Raw genomic sequence first — 21,775 nt, 5'->3', positions numbered from 1 at the left:
CAGCTGACAGATACCCTTCCAAACTGTACTACTCAATTAAAAATAAAAACACTCTTGGTCATATTAATATGAGTGTTATGAAGCTGGGAAGAGACCAATTATCTTTCCAGAGGGGACACAAATGAGAAACATTTCCTGGATGGGTACTGAGGCCAGGTCTGGCTTCACAACATCCAAAAGCCACTGCCCAAGGTATATTGTATTAGACACTTTTTTATTTAATGCATTTCCTTTTCCTGAATCATCTGAAGAATGTTTTAAGATGTGATCATTTTTAAAACCTTTTTCTTTTTCGTTTCATCCTTTCCTAAATTTGACAGATCTAAAACCATAACATTAAAAAGTTAAAAATGTATTTTTTAACTCCTATATTTCAACATTTTTATATGAGATATCGGTAAAGTTCGAAACGAAAGTAGGTGTGTACAAGTGTAGAGCAGTAACAGTTCTCAAAGCATATTATTAAATGAGCTCTTTCAGCAGCTCTCTGCAGATTCAATGAAATGAAAAATGAACATTATTGGGCTATGAGCTTTTGAGTGAAGTCCAGAGCTGCTAGCTACACAAATAAAAGGATTCACGCAATCATACTGCTCAAACTCATAGTCAGTGTTCAACATAGCTTGTATGTTTGCTTCTCACTGCCTGAGCAACCTAAATCCTGTGGGGGTAAGGGTAGTCGCGGCATTCTGCTGTGTAAAAGGACCGTAAACTAAAGGCAACAGACGACCATAGATAGTGCTACGCTTAATGCTAGCTTAATGTTTACAATTACACAACAGAATTAATAACAGAAACACTGGATTCGATGACTAATGTTAAAATTCTGTCGCGCTGAAGAAAAAAAAACAAAAAAAAAAACAGCTTAAGCTAGGTTTTGAAATAGCTGGTAGCTGGTTAACCAGTTCTGACCAGCTCCAAACTCAACATGGTTTGACCAGCTCAAGCTATGTCTTGAAACAGCTGGTAGCTGGTAATTTCAAGCTGGTCACATAGTAGGGTGAGTTGTGAACAAAGGCTGTTGTGGTGAACTTCAAGTAAAAAAGAACAGAACATCAAAAACAGTCTCTCAAACAGAATCTTATCTTACACATGAACACATACCCATACTTTCTTTCAATCACAATGAAGTAAGTTCACTTCCTGGTGAGCTCCCATACTTCCCTGGGCAAAAAAGTGTGGGGGGGGTACAGCTTTGTGTTTCTGTGTGTGTGTGTGTGTGTGTGTGTGTGTGTGTGTGTGTGTGTGTGTGTGTGCATGTATGCATGCGTGCGTGCATGCATGTGAGGCATGCAAGCTCACTCCTGCCTTTTTATACCTCTCAAAACAAACAGAAACTAGCCCACTTGCAATCACCCCGACCCTACTCCAGATGCTGTTAACGACTGCTTGTCAAACATCAGATCAGCATCACCAGAAAAGACCATAACAATTACAAAAGAGCGTATGGATTGGGGGCTCCATTTTGTATGTTTTCAAATGACATTGCCACTCTAATCTTCGTTGTGTGCAATACTTATCTGAATAGGTCTCCAGTATTGATTAGTTTGACACATGAACAAGCTGAGCTGACCAACATCCTCATCTTCAATTTCTTCAAATATTGTGGGGAAAACACGTCCATATTTTCAACCTATTTCTAAATAAAATAAACACAGAGCTACAATACTGTGGATTTAGAAGGAAACATCCCATTCAAAATGAAAAGCAGCCATCGAGACCAACAGCTGCACAATAATAAAACAGCATATGACTTCTGGGCTTCCTAAGTTAAGGTTGGCCATACTTTCATATAACTCAGTCCTGAAAATACAACCCAACACCGCTGTCAATCAAAGCCTAATTAATATTCACAGCATATTCGGCATAAGCATTTCTTATGCGTGTCACTTCCCTTTCGGGTGTTTTCTTGTTGGCTGTGTGGGATAACGGCGGTATGTGTGTGCGTTTGGGTGTTAAGGGTTAAGCCCTGTGTTTACACAGCCCGACAGACGGCAGGAGGAGGCCGCCCAGGCTGATTGTTGAAGCGAGACTGAGTGGAGCCGGATCGGGTAAGGTGAGCGCAAGCCCAGGAGAGGAGGAAGTATCGCCCTTACAAAAAAGGACGACACTCAACACCGCATTCCACAAAACGGCGAGAGCGGAGGGGAGAGAGGGAGAGAGGGAGAGAGGGAGAGGGAGAGGGAGAGGGAGAGGGGGAGAGGGAGAGAGGGAGACAGGGAGAGAGGGAGAGAGGGAAAGAGGGAGAGGGAAAGAAAGACAGGAGAGGACAGAGAAAGGGAGAGAAAGAGAGAGAGAGAAGAGCGAGAGGACAGAGAGAGAGAGAAAGAGAAAGAGAGAGGAGAGAGTGAGAAAGAGAGAGGAGAGAATGAGAGGGCAAGAGAGAGGGGAGAAATATAGAAAGAGAGAAAGGGAGAGAGGGAGAGAGAGGGAGAGACAGGAGAGGACAGAGAAAGGGAGAGAAAGAGAGAGAGAGAAGAGTGAGAAGAGTGAGAGGACAGAGAGAGAGAGAGAGAGAGAGAGAGAGAAAGAGAGAGGAGAGAGTGAGAAAGAGAGAGAGGAGAGAGTGAGAGGGCAAGAGAGAGGGGAGAAATATAGAAAGAGAGAAAGGGAGAGAGGGAGAGAGAGAAACAGAGAGAGAGAGAGAGAGAGAGAAAGAGAAACAGAGAGAGGTGATGATGAATGGAATTCCAATTCAATCCAAACAGAATCGGGAGTTTTAAGTTGTGCCCTGGCCCTTTTGTGCGGCGAGGCCGTTCCGGACTGTTCCAAACAGATCCGTTACCATGACGAGGCCGTCTCGCGGTGACAGGGCCGAGGGGAGGGAACGTGTAGCAGCAGCAGCTCAGCACAAACACACACTGCCCTTCATTCTTCAGACTGGCAAAGGAAAATTACAAACACTACTGGCACAAATAGCTGAATAAAACCATCATATATGCCATTATTATTGACGCATTTACACTGAAATCTTTTGCTATGCAAAACAAATAAGGGTGTCTGGGACACATATACAGAAAACAGTTACAGTAATTAAAAAGCCTATATAAAAACAGCCATTCTGGGACAATCTTAGCGAACGCATTGGGTTGGTAGCTTGCATCACACAAATGGGAAATTGAAGAGGAAATGGATTAACAGGTAGAAAAGAGAAGGAGAGAACAAGCTGTATGAAAAAAGGTATTGATAAAAATGAGAACCACTCCTAAGGTTTATTTTATCTCACGATTGGAAATGCTGTAGTCAATTAAAATTCAAGTTGGTATTAAAGCAGAATGGCGCATCTGTGGCTATATTCAGTAAGCGCTGAGTCACCGGTACATTCTGTGCTGTGCCGCTGCGCTTATAGATGGCGGCTCGAGAAGACTGCAATCACAATCTCTCTGTCTCTCTCTCTCTCTCTCTCTCTCTCAACCTTTATCTGGATGGAGCAGAGGAAGTTACACATAGCCTTCCTTCTCCAGGGTCCAGAAGTCACCGTCGACGGACGAGCCTCAGGGCAGGGCCACAGTGCTCCAACCGCCCTTAGTAAATACTACCGCTCGACTAAGAGACTCAGAGATTTTACTGATCGATCCCAACAAAAGCCAGCACCCACACCGACATTTTTGGGTAAGATTGAGGACCCCTGGCCTAAATTAAAAGCATAAAGCACTGCACAGGGAATGAAATAGAAACACCAACGTAATTCTATTTTCTGCATTAATCCTCAATCCCAACATCAGTCATCAAGGCCGTTCAAATGACACAGGTTTGTTTTTAGATTTCAGCCTTTGTGATAAAATGTCATTTAATTTGATTCAGATGCAACGTGTGCCAACTCACTTTTATCGACCCTGCTTTAAAAATGCTATTCATCTGAGGGGATAACAAGAATTCAATTGAAGAAGGTAGGAGAAAGAGCCCAGACATAAAGATTCATATTGAAAAAAAGGGGGGGGGGGGGGATAAAGAATATGTATACCTCACAAAGTCCCCACACTGGCCAAGAAGGCATTTGTGTTCTTGAGAAGTCGTTTAGTTCGATCTCATCCCAGGGCAGTCCACGCAGTTTCACAGAAAACGCTCATGACTGTCTTAATTTTATCCATCTGCTGCACACCAACAAGCCCACATACTTCTGTGAAAGCAAATGCACCCACATTCCCTGTGTGTGTGTGAACACTCCGTCCTTCCCAGCGATGCTGTGATTCATCATGCAGTGCCTTACTATTCCGAGATACCTGCACAACAGGAAGGCCAAACAAGTGCGTGTTTTTGGGAACGGGGGAGAAAAAAAAAAAAACAGGATGACAAACAGCGATGACCTCATCTGGCGACCCTTCCGGGTGAACGTGCCGGAGACCGTTTTAGGAAGCCTTTCCCCCTGTGACTCCCGGGGGCAGGATGCGAGAGGCGCTTACCGATTTGTCTTTGAGCCGTTCTCCCTGGATGAGGAAGTCGGGGCAGCTTCCCTCGTCCTGCCGGCTGACTTTGTAGACGGTGACGCAGCTGAGGCCTCCCCCGGCCAGGGGCAGCCACCCTCCGCTGGAGTCATCCCGAGTCATGACCACTGCTCTCACACGCGCATAACTGTCACTGCGGAGAGGGGGGAGAGAGAGCCACCACATCACCACCACCGCTCAGGACCTGCCGTGGAGAACATTCACCTACCGAGCGTCTTCACCTACATTCCACGGGCTTGCGGCAATGTGGAAGTGAAGCTTTCGGGCGCCGCCATTTTGTGCACATTGGAGCCTGTGCAGTAGGGAGAAGGCGGACCCATATATGGGCATGAAGTTCCACCGAATCAGACTCATCCGCTAGGCGTGCGAGATAGTGACTCGGCAGAAGCGAAACTGCTTCTGATCTGTCCACAAAATATGTCTATATACACACAATCTAACACATCAGCACATGGGGAGATATTAGATGAAGAAAAAACATGAAGTGCATTGGCATTTACTTGTGGGAAAAATGACTGACTGTGTCGTTATCATGGACTTGCACTGAAGCTGGTGGGTGGAACACTGATAGCCCACCGCACTGGTGCTAGTGAGCAACATTCCCTCAACAAGACCAGCGAATAAGCTTGAAAAACAATGCCTGGTTTTGGCAGCTTGGAACCACCAACACTAAAGTCAAGGACAAGCCACATCACCAGAAATGCAAGTGCATTAATACTGCGGTGCCAATTGTGTGAGCCATGCCAGGACAGGATGCTATAGGGCGAAATGGCAGCTCTCATTTCACTCACTATCCAAAAATAAAAGAAGCAAAGACAAATCAAACAGTGGCCTATAATGTCACAAAACTGTACAAATAATACAATGTTTCGGGAGACTACTTGTTTTTAAGAAAAATATTCGTAGCTGGTATAATGTTAGCATTCCTTAGCCATATGGCACAAAGTCAGTCTGCCTTTGTAACAAGAATAGCTAGCAGGCTACTTTCTGCAGCAGCAGAGAGAAGCTGACTCACAATGTCATCTTGTTTTGAGCACTTAATAAGCAATCTTTAGCTTGACGGTAAAAAATCAATAAATGTTCACTTGTTGTGCAAAGGCTGCTCCTTCTTCTTTCTGACTGTGTGAATCTGAGTTACAGGAGGGGGAATGCTGAGAACGGAGGACAACCCCACATTTCCACACCTATCTGCACCCCTACAATGGTTATTCTTCACAAATCGTTTCAAAATTGCTTTCATTTCTAATAAATGAAAACAAAAACAGAAATAAAGAATTGTAGGCCAATTGCATCACCTCAATGAAAAGCACCCCGCCCACTGCCAGCGTTGCATAACAGCAAAGATTCATGTATGAGGTTTGTGCCTTTGAGTTCATTAATATTGCTATGCTTTATTACCTCCTTAAAAATACCTGACAAGCAAAAAACGACAGACATCACACAGTAATGTCAGTGTTTCCCGCAGGAAATTCTTCAGCTAAGGTGGTGGCTGGCTGGGCCAAGGGGGCAAACACATTTTTTTAAACACATTTATTTATTTATTTTTATACAGAACATGAACATGCACACAAAATAAATAAATACTAAATAAATACAAAATTGACTGCTTTACATGTGCAGAGCTCTTTTTAGACAGAAAAACTGTATGATTGCTTTAACTAATGTGCGAGTCCAACGCATCACGCCTGTAGTTTGTACAGGGGACCTCTCTGAATGGCCTTTGAGATGGAGGAAATGGAAGAGGGGGTGAGAAAGATTGGTCGTTCGGCTTGTTTGCGGCTGGAAGAAGCCTGATATATTTGGCCTGATTATCTGCCATCCCTCCTTACAATACGATAGAAATGAACTCATTTGAAAAGTTGAATTTGCCTTCTCTGACTAGCTGCTAATCTACGGATAAATGTTGAGACAGACATGCAAAAGTCATGGTTTCGCAATAGCATGAGAAAACAATCTTACTAACTAGCGAAATATTAGACGGGTTATGCTGGTATTTTATGGAGTTAAAATTAATAATTCACTCTCACCTCAAAGTTGGTCCCATTTGACAATGACTGAATGACAAACTGCGCAATGTTATTTTCAACCAACGCTGTTTGTTGTCACCTTGCGGAATTTTTTATAAAATTTTTACTCAATTTAAATTTTTGGATCCAACGTTTAGGGGCGAGGCCACCTTAACGATAAACTACAGCAGGAAACACTGAATGGCCAAAACTTTAACCTAAAGGTAGTTAACAGCAGTCATTCCACCGTTATTGCCCGCAATCTGACAAGGTCTTGATTAAAAATTGCATTCCGGTCTGAAACCGGAAACGACAGAGGTCAAAGTTTGACGAAGGCAGCGCTTTATGGATCCTTCTAGTAACATATTAAGCAAAGAGGAAGATGGAGCAAAGGTGAGGGGGAAATGGATCACAAAAAGGCCTTTCCATCGTGGCCCCTCATATTCCCAGGCAGCTCAGTGCATTAACCTATTACCAAAAGAGTTCTCAAATGCACCAATTCCCACAGCACTTCACCATGGTTCCTGAATGCCCCATTTCCCATGATAACCGCACCAAACTCAACCCAGTACACAGTCCGCTTTGTTAAACACCTCTTAACAGAAGGAAACACATGCTTTCATTTATCTTTAAAGCTGGTAAGTATTCTGTGACCCTTTTTACTGGGGCTGATACGGAGTATCGTCCTCAGGGGGACACGGGGCTCCCCAACACAAAGCACTCCGGAGACGGGCTGCTTGTGCTATTGGGGTCACCGCTGCATTATTTCATATGAATATTTGAGAGCAGTTGGCTGCAGATAAAAGGCAAAGGTGGGCATGCTCTAAAAGGTACTGAGCTGCAGTCTCCCACATTCTACCGATTACTGCGAAGACAGCGGTCCAAAAAACACTCACAAAAATAACCAATAACATTCACCATGTTACTACATGTATTCTTGATAAACCACTGTAGAGAAGATAGCATTGGCAAAGCCAATACTCGTCAGCTGTAAACAATTTCACTATAAATGTCATTTATCAAATTAGCACAGCAATTCGCAATAAGTTTAATTGGCTTAAAAATAGTGCTCTCTCCCACTCCACCTCAGCCGATGTGTGGCACAAAATGGCTGCTGTTGTATCACCCAGATGGGTGTTGCACATTGGTGGTGGTTGAGGCGAGTTTCCCCCTCACCACTGTAAAATGCTTTGAGTGTGAGAAACATGCTATAGAAATGCAACTATCTTTCTATCTAGGTCATTAAAACAAAGAATTAACTCAAAATATGTCATAGCATTTCATAAGTAGGTAAAACATTTATTGAATGTGCAAGAAAATGGTAAAAAGTAAAGAATCACCAGGGAACAGTAACTTTCAAAGTGTGGATGTGGAAAGCTCTACTCTGCGAGAAGTAGACTCGCAAACCATCCCCTCACTCTAATGACCGTTTAAAAAAAATGTATTACATGCACAACATCAAAAAAATAAAATAATAATAATAATACATTTGAAATTATGCATTAACTTAATTCTCTACAAGTGTGGATTTCAGTCCCAATCAAAAAATGAGGTGACTACAGGACTCACAAAGCAAATGTGCTAACACTATGGAAGCACAGACAAAGTATGGCAAATGCTTTACAACCAACAAATCAAATCAACAATTATCTGAGCCTGAGAGCGAATATCATAAACTAAGTGAAATAGAAACAGTTTTTTAATTCACTATCAATGCAGAATCGGCTCTGTGGTCATCTTTCCCACTCCTAGTTCTCTGATGTTGCCCGAAAGGCCAGTCATATCAAACATGTTTATATTTTAATAAAAATGTCTTGCGTGGGCTGCAGGATGGCTCATCCTGTTCAGGCTGTTCTAGCACGTGGATGAGCTCCGTTGCCTGGCAAGGAATTTAGACTGCCAGCACACAGGCTACCTGCCCACAACACACACAGGCTACCTGCCCACAGCACAAACACAGGCTACCTGCCCACAGCACAAACACAGGCTACCTGCCCACAGCACAAACACAGGCTACCTGCCCACAGCACACACACAGGCTACCTGCCCACAGCACACACACGGGCTACCTTCCCACAACACACACAAGGGCTACCTGCCCACAGCACACACACGGGCTACCTGCCCACAACACACATGGGCTACCTTCCCACAACACACACGGGCTACCTGCCCACAGCACACACGGGCTACCTTCCCACAACACACACACGGGCTACCTTCCCACAACACACACGGGCTACCTTCCCACAACACACATGGGCTACCTTCCCACAACACACACGGGCTACCTTCCCACAACACACACACAGGCTACCTGCCCACAGCACACACGGGCTACCTTCCCACAACACACACACGGGCTACCTTCCCACAACACACACACGGGCTACCTTCCCACAACACACATGGGCTACCTTCCCACAACACACACAGGCTAACAGCCCACAGCACACACGGGCTACCTGCCCACAGCACACACGGGCTACCTGCCCACAACACACACACGGGCTACCTTCCCACAACACACACACGGGCTACCTGCCCATAACACACACGGGCTACCTTCCCACAACACATGGGCTAACAGCCCACAGCACACACGGGCTAACAGCCCACAGCACACACGGGCTAACAGCCCACAGCACACACGGGCTACCTGCCCACAGCACACACGGGCTACCTGCCCACAACACACACGGGCTACCTGCCCACAGCACACACGGGCTACCTGCCCACAGCACACACACGGGCTACCTTCCCACAACACACACACGGGCTACCTGCCCATAACACACACGGGCTACCTTCCCACAACACACACGGGCTAACAGCCCACAGCACACACGGGCTACCTGCCCACAGCACACACACGGGCTACCTTCCCACAACACACACGGGCTAACAGCCCACAGCACACACGGGCTAACAGCCCACAGCACACACGGGCTAACAGCCCACAGCACACACGGGCTAACAGCCCACAGCACATACGGGCTAACAGCCCACAGCACACACGGGCTAACAGCCCACAGCACACACGGGCTAACAGCCCACAGCACACACGGGCTAACAGCCCACAGCACACACGGGCTAACAGCCCACAGCACACACGGGCTACCTGCCCACAGCACACAGGCTACCTGCCCATAGCACACACAGGCTACATGCCCACAGCACAGAGGCTACCTGCCCATAGCACACGGAATAACTGCCCATAGCACACGGGATAACTGCCCATAGTTTGGCTTCAGATGGAGAGACGTCCCAGTTGGCAGGCCATCGAGCTGCCTGTACACGCTACACCTGCGTTACTCCTCCCAGTGTCTGTGAGTGATTAACTGCTGACCTGCAGCTTCCGGCCATTAGCCTACATTTCAGGAACCTGCACTCTTTACAGTTTATAGGCCTAGGTTACAGCAGGGCTGCCCAACCCTGTTCTTGCTGACCTAGCGTCATGTAGGTTTTCACTCCAAACCTCACAAAACCGAATTCAAAGGCAAAAGCTCACTGAGATGCTAATTAGCAGAATCAGGTGAGGGAAAATTAGGGTTGAAATGAAAACCTACAGGAAGATCATTGGGCAGCCCTGGGTTACAGTGATGCGCATGAACGCAAACACACAATTTTAATTAGAATTTATTTGGAAGAAAGAATTTCCTGCCCACAATCAACACTGAAAGGTGTTGCAGTCAAACACTCCCTTGCCCTGCTCAATGTCTCTGAACATTGTCACACCACATCACATACAGTTATTTAAATGCAGTTCACCTGAGGAGTTATTATTCCAGCACCTTGTAGTAATAAGCTGCCTCGCAAATTTTCTGGGAAAATGTGTTTAATCATACAAAATACGCCATATATATTAATAGAAGGAGTTACGATATTTGTAAATTAAGCAGGCAATTTGAAAAGCAAACTGCTCTGTTCTGTTCAAGGCTAATTTGAAGGCAAAATGGAAGATGGCTACGCACTTAAAATTACAGGCTTGACTGCACTGTTTTGATACTTTTGTCTACACCTTACCCTGGTGATCCACTACGCCACACAAAGAGGTGGTGAGTCGATATCCCAGAGCCCCAGAACTAAAGGATACTGCTAAACTTTAGCACACACCCTGCCTTACAGGCAACACTGCTACACGGTCCTCCAGGCTACAGGACTGTGCTCTCAAAGATATAACCCATGTGGGCATATCCCATTTCTAACATGGGGGAAGGGGGGGGGGGGGATTCTGCTGCCATATGCAGTCCCAGAAACCCCACCCTACCTGATGAGTACCATTACCTCAATGTCGAAGACGACAAACACCACAGCACCACAGACAGAGTATTAAGACTGTCCTTGTTCAGCAAGGACACGGTGGTGTTTGGACCACCGTTGAGTATGCATTGTCTACAACACCTTTGGCGCAAGGACGCATGTGTCGCTTGCCACATTTAATTTGAGAGCTAGTTAAGCATATTTTTAGTCATTTTTTTAATATTTGTATGGTCCTTTTTCAAGTCTAGGGTGGTATGACATTCAATTATGCAGCAAATTGGTTTCATGCAAGGTTACGAAAAGAAAAAAAAGATGTGAAACCACGGAACACTGCGTCAACCATTTTCGAACTGCAAAGGCTTCTGGTTTCGATGCTAACGTTTCGCATGTACCCCTTCACACTTGGGAACAGAGTAGCGCTCTCTCACATCCTGTGCTAGCAAAGGAAGGCAGGTCCCACTTCCACATTCCCACCCCACCCAACCGACACCAAGGAAGCTTCCGCGCGCAGGCCGGCAATTAAAGAGACAGGCCTCCATTATCACGTCCTGTTGTGGGCAGTAAAGCTAAACGCAGGCCGTTCCCCCGGAGGGATGGGGCCTGAGGTATGGTAATGGCCGTCCCCTCCCCCACACAGGGGCCGTCGGAAAGGAAACGTCCGTCAGGCGGAGGACGTGTGGCTTGCAGCACAGGGCCAGGAGGCAGGCGTCAGCCTCACTTAGCTGTGACCAGGGCAGACTGACCAGGGCCTGACCCCGGCATACCAGCCCTGCCGTGGACACTCTTCATTTACCCGACCCAAGCCGCCGCCCGTAAATCACGGCACACCATCCAAGCGGGGACTCGGCTCCAGCCTGTGTGTGAGCCTGCCGCTTTGTTTACAAGGGCCCACAAAATGAACTGCCTTGTTGAACTTTTTAAAGAGGTAAGTCAGAAGGGGGGAAAGGTTCCCCAATCATGGTTATTCTGTCACACTTCATCAGCCCCTACTCCAAAGAGATGTGGGAACCACAGACTAATCCCCACTTTCAACATTTTTCATCTTAATGTCATTCATTTGTACAACATTTGTACAACTTCCTGTGGCCATTTCCAATATTGTATTCACGGTATACTTATATGACATTTCACCATTGCATTAGTTAAATACCATGCTTATGCGTATGCATGTCACCTTTCTCAATGAAACCCATGTCCTGTTAGTAACACAATATCGCTCGGTCTACTGTCACAGAATGTCCCCAGATTACAATGGAAACAGCATTGTACTGAAAACTCAATTTGACCACACTTCTGCAGAAAAAAAATGAGCTTGAAGCAAATATTCACCATGGCCACTCATCAACATCTCAAAAAAATAAGCTTTTTCACAAACAAAAAAGCAACCAACCCTAACAATACCCCCACCTGACCGACACATACATAGAAACCACTATCTCCACATGCGCACACGCACACACGCACACACGCACACACAGAAAGAGAGAGTCGCCTGAATCCCCCCCCCCCTCCTCCGGGGACGATACGCAGACAGAAAGATTGGGATCTGTGCCCCATGCAGGAAGAGCACAGTCCAGTGCACACACAATGAGGACGGAAGCGTATCAGCTGGCTCGCAGCGGAGAATGCAATTCCAAATTATTCCAAGTTATTCTGCTGGATGACTGGCTTCATTTCCGAAAAACGGGGGTGTGGGGGTGGGGAAACGCTGCCGCCTGGGATCGGACACAAGTTCATCACAAAACTGAGACGCGTTTTACAGTTTCAAAACTTTGGGCAATGTAACCACAGTCAGCTTCCTAAAAAAAAAAAAAGAAAAATTATTCCAAATGAATCATGTGTGAGTAAGCACAACTAAAAACACATAAATGAAGTTATTTTGTAACCATTCATCGCTTCATGTGCCCAAATTATTTCTATTCAAACCAAAACCATCAACTGTGTAAATACGGGCCTTAACTGCTACATTCAGCATGACGCGGCGGTTTCGTGTTACAACCAGAGTCATGTTGGCAGAAATCATACGTACACTTCCAATTATGAAGTACACAATACAAACATTAAAAAGCTACCAAACCACAAAACTAAACTGTTGTACCATTTAGTGGCACCAAACAAAAATACCCCCCCCCCCCCAGGAAGTTCCAGAAACGGAGCAAACGGGCAGAACATGGCCGCCGTGTCGGGTCGTCACTTCCCACGGCACCGAAACGGCACGGGGCTCTCTCCCCGCAGAAGTGGGGCGCTGAAAGCGGTTGCGTCATCGCCGCGATGATGCCGCGCAACCTGCACGCGGGCGCTCGTGAGGCGGCGCATCCTCTTCCCGGCGCTGACGGGGGGGGCGCCCTGCGTGCCGCGGAGCTGGAGAGGCCTTGGGACAGCCATTTCCTTGATGGACAAAGTGAGCGTTTGTCTGGGCTGGGCTGGCTGCCCGTTCAGTGCGAGCATGCCATCGTACCCTGGATCAGACCCCGGGCTTCCCATCTCCTCAGGGGGGTGTGAGACGGGCCGGGGGCTGGGCCGGGGCCAAGCGCTGCCCCGCCCCTCGCTCCCCTCCGCTCGAAACAATAGGCGCTTCTCTGCTGAAATTTCACGTTATTGGATCTCAGGCCGGGAGTTTTGTGCTCCCACAATATCCAGGCAGTGGAGCATGCTGCAGGAGGGACACGCTCTGCAAGTTAAGACTGGAAACGTCCTCTTTTAATTAGCATCAGAAAGGGGGGGAAAAAAAGTCACCCCTTCCCCTCATCCCAGTGCGTTTCCTCTGAGCCTAAATCCGCCAGACTGCTGCCGTTTGTCCAATTTGAACATTATTTATGTGCTAAGTTGGGGACAGTTTAAAAAAAATGCTAAGTCAACAAACCCCTTGAATATTTCTGGAGTACGATCTCTTTTTACCCTGTGGGAAGGTCGAGGTTAATTCGACTTAATCTTTTGAGGAGGAAGCATTTGTTGGTTTCCCCGTTTATATTGTAGGTGAGGCTTTTTTGAGCACATAGAAAACCACGTTAATCACATGGCAGGAAAAAGAGCCAATGAAATAAAAGCCTGGAGTAGAAGTGATACTGTACACCGCAGGCCAAGGCCCTGTACAGGGAGGACAGCTGATCAGCCTGAGAGAGCTAACCAGCTGACATTTACAATCATCTGATCCTGCACACCCTACTGCTCCAACAACCGCCGTCTACTTTTACTTTAGGTACAATTTCATACAACGGCACCATATGCATGCATTTAAAACCTTAGAAAGTGTTCTAGAAAGGTCGCAAGGTGTAATTTTTTTTCCATACCCCTCCACGCTTTCTCCACAATACTCCGGTATATGGCATTACCGCCATTTTTCATGAATCATAGGTCACGCAAACCATGCATGCACGAGAATTCGTTCCATTCGTGATAATGGCGTATATATGGTTTTCCATCATTCGATGGCCCTCACAGTGTAAAAAGCCCTAAGGTAAAACTCCTGTGTATTCTGCTTGGCTTGATAAAGACAGGAACATGCTTTAGAATGCGTCTATGGGATCATGCGATGTGTCTTTGGGAATCACAGGGATGCTGTAAGCCATTGTTGCCGATTAGCAGTCTCATCAACACCCAGTAGATATCAGTGGGGAATTTTTTGTTTTGCTTTTTTGTTTGGATGTTTCCATGGAAGCATTTCACGTGGCATCTGGAGTTCAGATGCTTACCATTGCATCAGGTACGATTAAAGAAAAGAAACAAAAGGACTCTGACAGGTCACACAGCGGCAATAATTGTCATCGTGCTAAAAAAAACATTTGACAATTATTGTTGCGGTATAACGCCCAGCCCAAATACCAAGTGCTGCCAAATGGGCAGGTTTGCACCTTTTGTGGAGACAAAACTTTTGGCATCAGCATGAGTCATATTTCGGGCTGCTGTACGATCCCACTTGACAGAAAATGTCACTCATCTGAAATCCTGTGCAACATACATTGTTTAAAATCATAAATTCATTGCGTTTCTGAATGGGGGGGATGGAGGTTGGACTGGGGTTGGGAATACAATGCTAAATTATAATACCAGGGTAGCCAGTATAATCGGTATATCATGCAACCCAACTAGATCGCATTGATGTTCAGGTCAGAAACTAAAACACTTCTGTCCATATCATAGCTCACACCTAGCTCATACCTGCTCAAACTCAGGCTTAGTCATCAGCCCCAGAGAGCTTAAACCAACTTCAAGAACAATGCACATACAAGCTAATAGACACCTATATATAGGGCTTCATAGAATCAATGTAGTTTACTTGGTCCTTTTCATCTTGGGCTAGACCCCAATCTCTAGTGCACACACTCACCCCAATCTTCTTCATTTGAGGTCTGTTAACCAGAAGTCTTAGTGTGCTACTTTTCTGGGAAGCAACTTAATAATTTATGCATGTAAAAAGTACATAAAGCAATAACTAAAACTAACTTTAATCGTCTCAAGTCATGCAAGCAAAAACCTGGTTGAGGCTAATCTATGCCAGAAATCTCCATCAATTTTGATGTTATCTGCAAGCTAGCTGAAAATAACCCAATGTAGAGGAGTGGTTGGATCGAACATAAGCTTGGTAGCTAGTGTATTAGCTCATTAGCCAGCATGCCAAATGCATTTTAAAGCATTTTCAGCCAATGAGCTATTTAGTCCGGCAATTACTGTAGCAATACAAGTTGCTTCGTTTAAAAAAATCTCCACTATAAATAAATAAGCAAATAAAAAAATAATCTAATTCAGATTTCTCAGATTTTATGACAATAGCTCATTTCTATGGGGGGCTAATTATTGAGAAAAGATTACTTGAAAGAGGGGAGGGGTTATCTGTAAACGATGATCATTTGTGAAAGTGCAAAAGGTTTATAAAATAGCCTGAAATGTCAAAAGGCAGGTATGGAGCACACATTGCCATACCATTTATGTCACAAATCGTTCTTGAGGTCCTAAACTGAATACAAAACGTGCACAAATAGTGGCATGGCTAGTCATTCCACAGACCGGATACTATACCTGGATAATGTATGGGCTGGGCCCAACAGAGGGAGGGACAGACTAATATTAGCCTCCACATTTTTTATGCTGCTGCTTTGCATTGTCTGAAAGGCAGACACTCAGGCCTAATAATGTATGATGAAAGTATTTTCATTGACTTGACTTTCTGGTTATGCAAAATTTGCTGCATACCACAGCCAACTCACAACTGGCACATAAGCAAAAAAACTTCAGGCAGCATAACCTTTAAAAGACTACTGATACAGGGAGTCCAGTGAACATGTTCGGTTCTTGATATGACATCAAAATCTGCATGCATGTGTGTGGGGGCAGGGAATTGGGGGATGGGGTTCAATACCTACTTCCTTTATAAACCGTTTATTTGGCAATACTGCACAACCATAAGAAGGCCAAGCTAAAAGCAGATTTACGATGGTGACCAGTCAGATTTTTTTTTTTCCACCGTTACACCCCTACACCCCTGAGCAATGCACTTGAATTGTCATGTAAAATATTTAGTTGCAAATAATGGATAGTATAAAAATGCAAGCTATTCAAGTTGCCCTGGATAAGTGAGCCTGCTATGTGAACAAATGGCTTTTATTTTTAATACTGAATCAGTAAACTGTAAACAGGCTCAGTACAGGAATGTATTCCAGACAAAATAATCTGCCAAAACCTCCAGAAATGCAAATATTTCCTTTGAAGATGTAAATCTGACTCACAGTTTTAAGGGACAGAAGGTGAAGTCAGTCTAGGTGGGGTTCACAGTGCGCAGAATCCCAAATAATTTCAGTCTCAAACAGTAGCCTCTGTTCTTACGACTACTGCACAAAGCTTTTCTACGCAATAATACAAATGTGTTCTAAATGCAGAAATAAAAGGCAGTATCAAACTGTTAACCAGCATCATCATGTTCAATTTCATGTATGAGCATAGAGACTGCGGATCTTTGAATAATTCAGTCAGACTCAGATAAGAGAGAGAAGACGACCATCAGGCCATGTGCTTCTGGGAAACTACCAGCCTGACACGTTCTCTCATTCAGAGTAATGAAGGCATTGTGAAACAGGAAAACTGCAGACACATGTCACATGTAAAAAATGTACAGGCGCGCAAAATATACTGAACTTTAGTACAGTAGGCCTGGACAGGTAGCCAACTTGCGTCAGTTCTACAGAAAAATAAATAAATCGCCTTTAACCTTTACAGAAGTAGATTACAAATAGGTTTGATGGGATACAACATAGAACCAAGGTAAAGGAATGTTATTCTTGACATGTCATAGCCTATTCATTACACATTCTTATAAAACGGACAGTTGACTTGTCCCAAGTCCACCTATTCACATACTCAAATTACAAATAACTTGAACACAGTCGAAGATATTATATTATGTCTCACCTTACAGGGTGCCCTTCTTAAATAAATGACTGACGGAGTACTTCCTGACTAGTGTTCAACTGGCCATAAGGTTTGTCAATGAATTCTACTGTTGTGGAACCTAACTACAGGATGTATTTTATAGCGGCCCTAAACAACTCTGGAACAATGGCATTGTTCAATGTTAGCAACATGTTTAGCAAGCGGAACTGTATGCAATAAAAACAAAAAATCTCCTTAAAGAGTAGAAAGAGCACATCACAAAACTGAAGACAAGAATGCAGTTAGCCATTTGTCAGAATTCTAGCAAGTAGTTAGCCATCTTTAAATATAAATAAATTAGCTAAAAATGAGAAGATATTATAAAGTTGCCAATTTTGCCAGAATGACCTACCTACATGTCTGCGTCTATGCTGGCTCAATATATTAGAACCAGGATATAACAACTGTAATTATGTACAGAAGTTTTTCTAGCAAATAATTTGCTTTGTAGTTTGAGCTTAGTCAGTGAGGAAGACTATGCCTTGTAAAAAGCTAGCTTGAAAGCGCAAGGATGCCAGCCAAACAAGGTGATACCTCTGCACGATTTTACTAGCTCTTCTATAGGAAATGTATACTGGAATACTCTCTAGCTACTGCACATACATATGCAGATAGGCTACACCTCACTCTTACCCAAATGACCAAACGTAGACATGCTTCTTCTCTATTCTTGGCAGTCTGACAATTTATCCAAAGATTTATCCAACAGTGCAGCCCTTTCCAATAAGGATACCAGAGCTCCACACTGAACACACTGAAAACTCACATGCAATAATCAGTACCGCATGCACCTCCAAAAAACAGAGCAGTAGCTGAAAAATACATATTATTGTAGCACAACTTTGGGATTCTAGTAAAAATAACTGTATGATCCAACATTACAGCTCCAGAGCCCTTCCAGTGGAGTAGCGTATACAGTGGCACAGAATCAAACCAATTATAAACATGTAAAATAACACAAGTAATAGGTTTAATTATATGAATGCTAAGAAAATAACATTTCAACAATCCATATTAGATTTTAGAGGTTTTTTCTATCTAGTTGCCTACAGTCTATCCTGTCTGAACACCAGTGACAAAGCAGAGGCTATTAACCACTTACACCCCATACAAGTTTTAATTATATAGCCTATACATTTTAGGTTGCAATTCAGTAATGATTATGAATAAGTTTGAAAGGCATTACTTGACATTTTTGAAGTGTGGTAACTAGCGTGGTAATCGCTTCATGAGGTGAGCGCAAAAGCTAATTATACACAAATTAAATATGAGCCTACAAGATACTGCGACCCAATCTGAGTTATCAAAGTATGTAACCACATATTCTGACAACAGGCCTTGACATTAATAATATTTCACCATCTTTCATGAATGTTTCACCCTTCATATTTTTGGTAGCTATGTACATTATACATGCAATGTTGACAGTTCCAGTTGCCATTTCTAGGATCCTAAGCGGTGTTACGAAATTTACGATCGCGTAACTTCATACAGACTATATATAGTCGAACAAAACCTGGCAAAAAGCACTAGACTGCATTACTGAACAAACAACTAGTTAAACAAAACACAAACACTTTGTGAGATGATCACCACCTGTGATCATCAACTGTGTGATTCATAGGCCATCTCTGGCAATAGAAAAAAGCACACCTACATATATGCCTGACATGGTTTAGCTTCTCTAGATTTTCCTAGCTGTATGCTCTTAGCACTTGGAGAGCATTTGGCCAAGCTCAGTATCCTTCTACCTGCGCCAAGAAAGAAAGCACATCATGAGGAAACTAGTGTGGCACAGCTGTGCAGTCTTACTGGGATGGGCTCCCCTGGAATTTCAAACTATGTACCTTCCACACATATTTTATGGAGGCATACTACTTAATGCAGCTTGCTACGATTACACCATAATCTATTAAAACAGCGATAAAATGTTTCTTACATAGTACTCACACAGGCTGGCAAGAGTCCACACAACCAGTAAGTGTTCATTCAACCATTCAAGACAAGCATTTATGCAACTGGTCAGTACCCATTTTAAATAAAGGCTGCATTACTTATCCCTTATCCTTAAGAATATGAACTGTCAGACAGAGAATTATGTTCAATACAGCATGCAGAACAAGTTTGGAAATATATGGGTTATATGTGATAGAACGAGTATTTAACACACCAAAAAATAATGATGTGTGTCCTTTGAGCACTAAGCTAGTGGCCAGTCAGAGTGGAGGTAAACTGAAAAAGGAAGGCACTGAAGACAAAAACTGAAGGACAGATAGCCTATTTGATGATGAAATCGTATGTATTAAGGGATAGAAGAGAAATGAAAAGGCCGCCAAAATATTAAATGAATTTCATTTGCTAGAAAATGTCATGTTTGGGAAAGATTTTGTTAAAACGCAGGCACGGTTTGCTGCATATGCAGCAGGGATTGGATTTCTCTCATCCCTGCGTCTTTGCGTGCAGGAGTGACGTCTCCCACATCTCTCTTATTTCTTCCCCCATATTATCTAGCCGATGAGTCATCTCCATCTCATGCATTTCAGCGTGAAATATCCAGAGAACATTCATGCAACACGGAAAGAAAACAAATGCAATGCAGGGTGCTTGTATGTGGTTTGCAGTTTGAAGGGTAACAAGGAATACACCGGTGCAGTCAAATATTAATATTATGATAAATCTCTTAGCACTGTAATCAGGCTTGTCTGTTCAATAGCTTATTCAAATCCCCAATGTCTAATCATCCATCAATCAATCAAAATAGAGGGCTGTATCTTTATATGGCTAAACATGAAATTGAAGCCAAAACAAACCTTACATGCTTACAAAAAACACTCATGAAAAGGATAGAGAATGGAGGCTTACATGCTAATCATATAGGTATTGTGACTATCAACCAACACCACAATAACCAAGCCTAATCGACGACTAGGAAATATGAACTATTACAGAGACCTAAAAATGTATCCTCTCAATGCTGTTGGTAGAAACCATCATCGCACACACAATGTCTGTACTGCATTGCACTTTGCACATGCTGCATAAGGAGGGTATTTTCCAGACCTTATGTCATCAGTCACGACAAGGCATCTCGACCACAGAGACCACTTGCCCTGAAGCATATGACAGAATTCCTAAACAGAGCATTGAAGTCAGAGAAATTGGAAAGAGCCTCGTTTAAATTTGGGCCAGCCCAGCACACTGAATCTGTGGCCATACCTAAAGGCATGTTGCACTAAATGGAAAACTGTTGTGGACAGGTTCATGGTCCAAGACAATTCAGTCACAAGAAAAAAGTATAAATCTCACAAAATCTTTTCATCACATAAATACCATCAAGATGTAGCCTCATACAAAATCTAAATCCAAAGAAAGAATGACACAAACTATTTGGATTTTTGAAATAAAGAGAATCAGAATCACAGCTACTAGAGCTAAATATCCATTAATGGCCTTTAACATGAGACAAACCAAGATCCTTATCCAAAGAGTCCTATGGTACCAAATAATCTCATAATCTGCTAATCCAATATTTCCTTACTTAAAACACTTAAGCAAATCCCTGCCTCGGCACCTCGTCTTACGACAGCAGTATGCTGTAGAACACGCTGGCCCTAGCACTTCTCCCAATGGGTGGACAACCGGACAAGGTGCATTTGCCATCAATACATAACATTTAGAACATAGAATATTAGCAAATATAACCGCTAATGCTTTTTGCGACCCATCCCCCTATTGTTGCATATTTCTCCCACTTAACTGTTTCCGATCTCTAAACAAAATGTAATGCAAGACAAGGATCACCAGAGTAAACACAAAATATCGTTTTTCATTTAATTTATTGAAGGTAATCAAATGTTTGAAGTAATCAAACATCAACTGGCCCTGTGTGAAGAAGTAATTGCCCCCTTAGTTACTCAATCAACCAATTAACCAAATTTAATTGATAATTTGGTTCAATTAGACAAGCAGACCCTGGCTTGATTACCGCTAGCCCTGTTGAATCTAATCCTCAGTTAAATAGAATCGTTCCAGCAATGGTCTCAACAAGCAGCACACTAAGCCAGGATCAAAATTAATTCCGGAAGAGATGGAAAAGTTATTGAAATACACTCATTAGCACTTTATTAGACTTATGTGTTCAGAGATGCTCTTCAGCATACCACTGTTGTAATGCATGATTATTTGCGTTACTGTCACCTTCAACCAGTCTGGCCCTTCTCATCTGACCTCTCTCATTAACAATGTGTTTCTGCCCACAGAACTGCTGCTCACTGGATGTTTTTTGTTTTTTTTCGCAAAAAAACATCACTCATCTGACATTTCCCAAAAAACACCATAATGACCCCCTTTTGGGTCTTTTGGGATAGTGTTCTGTGGATTGATAAGTCGAAAGTAGATGGATGATATAGGTGTGGTTAAATCTGGTGTAAAGTTAACAGCAAAAAGAACATCATACTAACAGTTAATCATGGTGGCTGGTGGTAGTGTGATCGTGTGGGAATGCTTTGCTGCTATAGGGCCTGGCCTTGAGGCAAACCGGGAATTCCGCGCTCGACGAGAAAAAGGTCTGGTCATCAGTCCATGATCCGAAGCTCAAACCAAACTGGGTTATGCAGCGAGACAACGATCCAAAGCACA

At 43.7% G+C, this 21,775-nt stretch overlaps 1 protein-coding gene across 2 annotated transcripts in view; it reads right to left on the bottom strand.

The window, feature by feature from the left end:
• Window positions 1-21,775, bottom strand: part of spred1 (sprouty related EVH1 domain containing 1) — a 44,097-nt gene that overhangs the window by 14,761 nt on the left and 7,561 nt on the right. For both annotated transcript variants that reach the window (XM_061219345.1, XM_061219354.1), the window contains exon 2: window positions 4,404-4,578. In XM_061219345.1, the coding sequence (XP_061075329.1) occupies window positions 4,404-4,578 (175 nt within the window). The remainder of the gene's footprint in view (window positions 1-4,403; window positions 4,579-21,775) is intronic.

Source organism: Conger conger, chromosome 1 (assembly GCF_963514075.1).
Source record: "Conger conger chromosome 1, fConCon1.1, whole genome shotgun sequence".
In the NCBI taxonomy this organism is placed as follows: Eukaryota; Metazoa; Chordata; class Actinopteri; order Anguilliformes; family Congridae; genus Conger; species Conger conger.
This window is presented reverse-complemented; position numbering and strand designations above follow the sequence as displayed.